The following is an 8,642-nucleotide window of genomic DNA, read 5'->3' on the forward strand; positions in this document are numbered from 1 at the left end:
TTACACTTTTATCAAAATTACGCCTAAATAATTATTACAAGGAGAGAAAAATAAAATGAATATAATAAATAATTAAGGATAAAAAAAAAATTATTGTTTAAAAATTAACAATAATGATTAATTTTCTTAATAGATGTAAAAAAATCAAAAAATGACACAACGGAAGGAGTATTGATTGACCAGTGAATTATTATTTGTTTGACTTAATTTTTCGGTGTGTTGATAAGATTGAAAATAGATTTTTACTATTGACCTTGTTATTGATTGACCTGTTGATAACATTGAAAATAGACTTTTACTATTGACCTTGTTATTGATTGACCTCGATTATTTTATTTTCATAATATTCACACCGGTTAGATTCGATTAGACAATTTTTCATTCTAGAAATATTTGGAACTAGCTTAGACACCATAAATTTTTCATAAATTTTTTTAAACAATTCATAATTCTTAAGAAAATGATTGGATATTCTTAAAATAATGATTAAATTTATTGATTTTGATAATAAAACTAATATCACTTCCTAAAATACCACTATAAATTATAGTTAAAAGAATGGTTAAATAAAATGAATACTAATAAATAAGGATATGATAGTGAAAAACCAACAATAAATATTACATTGATATTGTAAAAGGACAGATATTTTGTGACATTGAAAAGAGACAATTTTTATTAGACAGAGGGAGTAGCAAATTGATGAGTGTGACGCTAAGAGTTTAATATGGACTATTTGGTAAAGAGTGAACGTTTGTGGAAACACAATCTCCGCATATGCCTAGGTATTTGAAAAATTCAACCACGACCAAGTTTAAGACCTACTTCAACAGGTGCGCACACTTACAGATATAAAGTCTTGTTCTTAAATTTGATTTACTTTGCTTCAAATAAAACTACACAGCACAAGTAATGTTTTAAACAGACAGATAGCATTCTTGTCAAGGTAGTACTGGAATGTGCACATGGAAATTCCTATTGACATTGTCGGAATGCTAAGGGAAAAATGTAACAAAATTGAAAGGGACCAAAGTGAAATCCTAAGGATTTTTATGCAGCCTCAATTTTGCTCTTGTGTTGCAGCCCCGGCACCGTTTGTTGTATCCATGGGATCAGCTTCGGCTTCCCCTTCAGTAACTTTCTTACCTGCAAAAATAAACAAGATCTCTTGAGCCACTAATTGACAATTAGACATAGTTGTATATGTATATATGTTAGTGAGGACAATAAGGAAAGAAAATCAGATTGTATATACATTAAGCGTGGTGAAGAAATATATGTGAAAAAGCCTTAGCGCACAACTTTAAAATCATACCTTTCTTCTTCTTCCCACCGCCCTTCTTCTTTGTCTTAACACCCAAGGCTAACCAGGCTTTAATCTCAGGATCATCTACTGTTTTAGTAGGCTGAATTTCCTGGAGTGAGTGAGATGTGATACGATCTGAACCATTTGGCATAAGCAAGACTGTGAATTTGATATGGGCAACATAATCACCTGAAAAAATAAGAAATAATGAGATTAAACAGTCTCAGACAGACATTATATTGAGTATAATATTGCATTTCAAAAATATAAAACTGAATTTAAAATATTACCAGATTTTTCATGTAGAACTGGATATGGTTGCAGAAGCTCATGATTCATGCATTCCACTAAACCCAGACGAGCTCTTTTTTCTTCCAAAGCCCTACAGAAAAGCAAATAAAATTTGAAGTGCAAGTGCATTCGAAAGAGAAATGAAACTGAAACATCCAGTTTAGACAAAAGGTTTGTTTTGATTGGCTTATGTTGTTTTCAACTCCACAAGTATAAGAGATGTTGCCCATAAGAACAAATAATAGCATATGAAAAAATAATTACCTGGCAGAGAATGGCATGATGGGAAAATTTTGGCTAATTTCACTGTAAATGAACCTAGATGCTTTCATCTTCAAGTTATAACTTCTATCAACAGCTCTCTTATAAATAGTTGTCTGTTTCTCATCTAACAGCTTAGGCTGCAAAGGGAAGAAATTTCAGTACATTTTTACAGAGAAAATGTGAAATATTAGTAAACATTAAAATATATTTCAACTACCTTGCCTTCTCCGGTGCTGGCTACAATATCAATTGCATAAACTTCATTCTCTTCAAACTCCGCATCATCAACCCTTGTATCAGGATTAGATACATTTAGCACAACCTTATTTGCATCAATCACAAACTGCTTCATTTGGTGGCTAAGAACACCTTCAACAATCCTACAATCATAGGCAGCAGCAACCTTCTGAATCGCATCAGTTACATCTTGGTTCTGTCAGGGAAAAAATATGTTACCACCAAGTTAAATACATAAATGGAATAACAAAAATATTAACTTAACTTCCAAAAATTCATTTAACTGAAATTAACATGAAAAAGACACAAGGCATTCACTAAGACATTAAACAATTGTTAACAAGCTCAGAGAAATACCAAGGGCATTTACATAATAATTAATTTGAATAATAAAGAATATCACTTTGTACGTATAAATCAGCATATAACATTTAATCAATTTCCAAACAATACCAAATCAATAATCTCAGCAAAGTTAATATTATACAATTTCACACATTTCTAAATATTGATTAAAACAATGTATTATGTTGGCTGTAACAGACAAGTTCTGATAGTAGAGTCAAAACCATAAACTAACTTGTCAGCCATTTTGAGTGTGGGCAACAGGGAAAAGAGGAAACCAAAACAGACTCGATAACCTCGGCAAAGTTGCCATTTCTAGCATTCTATTCACACATACATCTACAGCCGTTGATTAGATTATACTGTAAAATATTGGCTGCAGTATACAAGTGTTCTGACTACAAAATCAGCACAGCATTAACTACTAAAGCCAATAAAATTTAGACAACAGGGAAAAGAGGATAATCAATACAAATTTGATTGCCTCGGCAAAGTTGTCATTAATAGGTTTTCATATTTAACAAATTGGAATAATATTATGTCGGCTGCAATAGACAAGTGTGCTGAATAAAAACCAGCACAACATTTAAATACTAAGGCCAGTATTAATTTAGACAACAGGGAAAAAAGAAAAACCACTACAAACTTTTGTCTCGGCAAAGTTGTCATGAACAGCTTCACATGTGAATGATTATTAGTCCTATTCTATCCCTTTAACTAAACATTTGAAAATTAGAAATTATAATGATTATGTCGGCATCAGTAGACAAGTGTACTGATACAAAATCACCACAACAATTAACTACTAAAGCCAGTGCAATATAGACAACAGGGAAAAGAGAAAAACCAATACAAACTTGATTGTCTCGGCAAAGTTGTCATGAACAGCTTCACATGTGAATGATTATTAGTCCTATTCTATCCCTTTAACTAAACATTGAAAATTAGAAATTATAATGATTATGTTGGCATCAGTAGACAAGTGTACTGATACAAAATCAGCACAACAATTAACTACTAAAGCCAGTGCAATATAGACAACAGGGAAAAGAGGAAGACCAATACAAACTTGATTGCCTCGGCAAAGTTGTCATGAACAGCTTCACATGTGAATAATTATTAGTCCTACTCTATCCCTTTAACTAAACATTGAAAATTAGAAAATATAATGATTATGTTGGCATCAGTAGACAAGTGTACTGATACAAAATCAGCACAACAATCAACTACTAAAGCCAGTGCAATATAGACAACAGGGAAAAGAGGAAAACCAATACAAACTTGATTGCCTCGGCAAAGTTGTCATGAAAAAATTTCTACATGCAACCAACTAGGGAGCCCTATAAGATTTCAATAACTAGAGATTAAAATAATGTTTGATGTCTGCTCCAGTAAACAAGTGTACTGACTAAAACATCAGTACAGCATTAAACTGCTACTAAAGCCAAAACAATTTAGACAACAGGGAAAAGAGGAAAACCAATACAAACTTTATTGCCTCGGCAAAGTTGCCATTAACAGTTGTGTGCAATAAAAATGATTGATAATAACACAATTTCATGATATTATGGTCAATAATACCAACATTTAGCAATCAAACTCTAGATTATTTATGCAAGATAAAAGCCCCATCAGAGTAACTATGACATATAAGCATCATTTGAACAACTGTCCATAGCTTTTAGAAAATGATTCATCATAAGGGTTACAACTTGGGTCTTCCAAAAATATTAACAAAACATTAAATGTAACTTTAAAAGAACCAGTAAAATTAAGTGAATTCAGTAATTTTAAATATCAAACTTAGTGTCATGGAAAAAACTCCAAGCAACCTACTGAAAGGGTGAATGAGATAGCTGTGATTGAAATTAATAAAGAAAACTAAAGAATCATAACAAAAATGTTAAGGAAACCAATCACTAGAGAATGTGAAATCCACTGGAGCAACACGCAATCACATTAAGACTGATCAAATTGGCGGTGATTATTTCCAACAGACATACTACCCAGCTCAGCAAGGAAGAGGTGTATATAAGTTTAAAAATAAGTAAATCTCTGTCAGTGTAACTATGACAATATAAGGCTTCATTGGTGTTTATCCATAGCCTATAACATCTTCATCATACAGAGACCAGTTTATCATATTCGGAAATTTGAAAATAGAGGATATCTACCATAATTTTTTCCTAAAGCTTCAGCTAAAAGTGGACAGAATGGTAAAAAAAAAACATGAATAACACAGTTGCTTGAGCAAGATAAATAACATACAATCAGCTTGAAGTCTAGAACACACAACCAAGTAAGCTAATAAAACAGAAAATAGAAGTCTAAGTAGATTTAAGTAGCTGGCAGTTAAACATGAGATAGTCAAGAGTGAAAGGAACTCAAAGACAACAACCATACATTATAAGCATTCATCACAGAAGAGAAGTAACATTGCCTTTGAACTCACAAACTAGTGAACAAAGATACAGAAAAACAAAGAAAAAATCATTTTATCAGCACAAAGGGTAAAAAAAATATCTCTATCAGTGTAACTATGACAATAAAAGCATCACTGGAGTTACTCCATAGCTCATGATAGTTTACATCATTTAGAGATCAAAATAGTTTGGATTGTTGTAGTAAACAGAATTTGACAATCATGGTTAGAAAACTTACACACTAAAATTCTAGTTAAGTAATCAAAACAAAAGATAACAGCAACCCATCAAATTAGAATCAACTCAAAGCTATACAAGATCAAATATAAAATAATCAAATCCAAATGACCTCTGATTTAACAAGTGCAGCAATATATGAAAATTCTTACATATTATATTACCTTCTTTCCAGGCCTAACAAGCCTCAATGCCACTTCAGCAGCCGTGTTTGCTGCAGCAATGACATCCGCTGCACGTCCTGTAACAGGCCCCTCTTGAAGAACATGTGTGTGAGCCACAGCAGCAATAAACCCATCAATATGACATGCCAAATCACTGTAAAAAATCAAAGATACCATTACTATATAGCTGATAACAACAGCACAAACCAAAGCAATATGCATCCTTTCAAGAAATGGGTCAAAATGGGTCAAAGTAGTCTTACATTTTCAATATATCCCCTTCTTCCAAAACCGTTTCATCACTAGCAAGAGGAGAGAAATGACAGACAGTATTGTTTACAGAAATGCAAGTTGGGAAGGCAACACCTCTCTCAATCTTCTTCTTGACATTCTTGTACATGTTACCAGTTTGCCTTATTTACAAAACACACCACACCCCATATAAGCTAAAACCACAAAAACAAAACACAGAAATCACAAATACACATATGAAACAAATTCCATAAATCACATGAAATAGTATCCAAAACAAAACAAAGATCTCACTCTCTAATGAACGAATCCCCTTTCTCGCAAATGTCCACAATCTTGACCTTAGGTTTACATTCTGAAATAACCAACTGCAGAGCCTCTGTTCAATTTAAAACAAATTAAATTAGGTAAAAGAATTGAGGATTTAACATGAAAACAAGAAAAACTTCAAAGAGTGGTTCATACTGTTAGCGATCTCTGCGGCGCTTTTGTACTTGGTTACAACATCAGGAGAGGTGAGATCCAACTCCTTCTCGTCTCTCTCGTCATCGGACATGGTGAATTGGCCTTGCGAGGTGAAAAATGGAAGCTTTGGGAGGAAAAATGAGAGTGGCTAAGTAGGAGTGAAGCTGCTAGAAATTAGGGTTAGTGGTTTATATAGAGGATTCGTTGATGTCGTTACACGGAGGCGTAGGGTTTTAGCTTTCTTGCCCTCGATATGGATGGATTATTTTCTTGTTTTTTTAATGGACACAAGTTATAACTAGATTAATAATTTCTTTTTTTATCATTCTTTTTTATAAAAAAATATTTTTAATTTTTTAGAGAAGTGTTTGGATAAAAAAATTAATGAAAAAAATTAATTAAAATGACTTGATTAAAATTTATTATTTGAATTTATTAAAATAATAAGAATGTATGTAGGATAAGTATGTTGTTCAAATTAAATTTAATAAATTTTCAGTATAACATAAAAATTAAAAAAATTAAAATTATCCTCCCACTATATATCACCCTAGCACTATCACGTCTCATGTCTATTGTATTGGTCAAGATCTTTTGTATGTATTTAAAAATATGATTTTATATGAGAAAAGTCTTGGCTTTAGCAGGTTCGTATCAAATAGACCTAATAAATTTTCTCCAAACAATAGTATCTCGGAACCTACTTATATTATTTTAGTTCATTTGATCAAGGTTTCCTTCATAAGCGAAAGTATAAGTAGTCTTCAAAATCTTTTGATCCACCTGGACAGTCTGGACAGTGAGATGTCCTTCTTCACTTTCTGACGCATGGCACATCCAATCTCTATAATAAGAAATCCTACAAAAAAAGACACAAGAATGGGCAAAATAGTATAAGATACCTCAATTAAGGAAGAGGAAGATAGAGAAATAAATGTTACTATTAGGACATTGAAATTAAGGGTGAGTTTCAAAAGTAAACTACAACACGAACAAATGTAAAATAAACTTAAGAGTCCAAGAACTCTGGTGGTGATCACAAATAAAACAAGGGGAAATAAGAACACTCCATAACTTCAAATGACAAAATAGTAGGAAAAATAAACAAAGTGGGTTTTATGGGTACCCCTAACACAAGAGCGTTGTGGTCTTCTACAACTAGGACATCAGCAATCATGATCAACGATTTAGATCTCCTCGAAAGTCATCCCAAATACTTAAATGTCCTAGAATCAGAAGGTCATCATTATTATCATACAAGGGGGCACGCGTCGACAGAAAGACATATGGCATAAGAAATGCATTTAATATGTGAGTTCTCAATGCTAGTGTTGACCCATCACTACCCCTCACTTAGGTTAAAAAGTCAGTTGATCTTGGGACATGCACGAAAAAGTCATTCCCTTCCACGATAGAGGAAAAGGCTTATGGACAACTATTATGAGCCGCATGGGAGGCCCAGTAAGAGAGGCTTAAGATCAAATGTTATTGAGGACTACACGTAAAAAGGAAGGGTCTTCGTACTCTTGTACACATACAATTTTAGGCCCTAGTTCATCATACATTGTTCAGATCAATTAGGCAGTCTCCAACTTGATAGTCCATATTCCACATGAAGCGATTATAAGCACATTTGTTATATAAAGAGAGAATGCGCCATTTTACAAATAATTATGATATGCATTTGACATATTTCATAATCACGATATGCAACTATTACAAGCAAAAAGCTGAAAAGATTTAAACATTCGTTGAAAATGTCTTATCATAGTTTACCTCATGAGTTTTATTAACACCTTTAGAACCCTATCGTGCCTTATATGTATGTATTTTAACATCCATGTATATCTTCTTTTAAAATATCCATTTTCACCCTATGGGGTTAACCCGTTTAGGTAGCTTTACCAACGTCCATACTTGGTTAATGTATGTGGAATCCATACCATATTTCATAACTTGTAGCAACTTTTAATATTAAGGCCCAATAATGGCCTCTTGATAAGTAATAGACTCATATTCATCCATGATTGACACATCGATTTCCTTAGTTATGAGAAATCAATATCTCAAAGATTGGTAACATATCATATTTGACTTACATTGTTATTGTGTTATTTGAGCATTTTTTATACACAACATCTTGTGTAATCTACTGTTATTCCTCTTTTGGTATGTTGTTACTCTATGATTCTTGAATTTTATCAAGTTCTACTTTTTTTCCATTGATTCTTGGAAACCAAATCCCTTTTTGGAAACACCCTAGTTCGAGCAAAAAACATTTTTCCTTTAGAATGGAGGTATGAGCAATATCCTTTGGTTTATTTTGGATAACCCATAAAGAAATATTTATCATTTGAGCTAAAGTTTAGTATAAATTTATTGTTTCACATACACTTCACAAGCCTAAATATTCATGTAAGACATATTATGTTTTTTCTCAGTCCATATCTCAGTGGTGTCTTTTCCATTATTTTAGATCGAACACAATTAGGTATGTGTAATTCCCCAACAAATAGTCTAGAATTATCCATTTAGAATATTAACATACTAGTATTGTTACATCAAAAGTAGTGTCAAACTGACACGAGTACAGTAAATAACTTAAAATACATTCAGTGGCCATTTAAGTATAACTTGTCATAATACAAAATAACTAAA

The 8,642-nt window shown here is 32.4% G+C and overlaps 1 protein-coding gene across 2 annotated transcripts; it reads right to left on the reverse strand.

The window, feature by feature from the left end:
• Positions 1-848: 848 nt before the first annotated feature.
• Positions 849-6,251, reverse strand: LOC127086264 (ERBB-3 BINDING PROTEIN 1). Of its 2 annotated transcripts, none has more exons than XM_051026986.1 (9): positions 5,985-6,251; positions 5,814-5,898; positions 5,531-5,680; positions 5,268-5,421; positions 2,079-2,294; positions 1,862-1,998; positions 1,597-1,688; positions 1,316-1,495; positions 849-1,146 (listed from the first exon to the last, which is right to left on the reverse strand). In XM_051026986.1, the coding sequence occupies exons 1-9, from the start codon at positions 6,073-6,075 to the stop codon at positions 1,061-1,063; spliced, it is 1,191 nt and encodes a 396-aa protein (XP_050882943.1). In that variant the 5' UTR covers positions 6,076-6,251; the 3' UTR covers positions 849-1,060. The 2 variants fall into 2 exon arrangements, with proteins under 2 accessions (XP_050882943.1, XP_050882944.1); XM_051026987.1 differs by having other exon boundaries at positions 5,531-5,713; positions 5,985-6,111.
• Positions 6,252-8,642: the final 2,391 nt, after the last annotated feature.

Source organism: Lathyrus oleraceus, chromosome 5 (genome assembly GCF_024323335.1).
Source record: "Lathyrus oleraceus cultivar Zhongwan6 chromosome 5, CAAS_Psat_ZW6_1.0, whole genome shotgun sequence".
Taxonomy (NCBI): domain Eukaryota; kingdom Viridiplantae; phylum Streptophyta; class Magnoliopsida; order Fabales; family Fabaceae; genus Lathyrus; species Lathyrus oleraceus.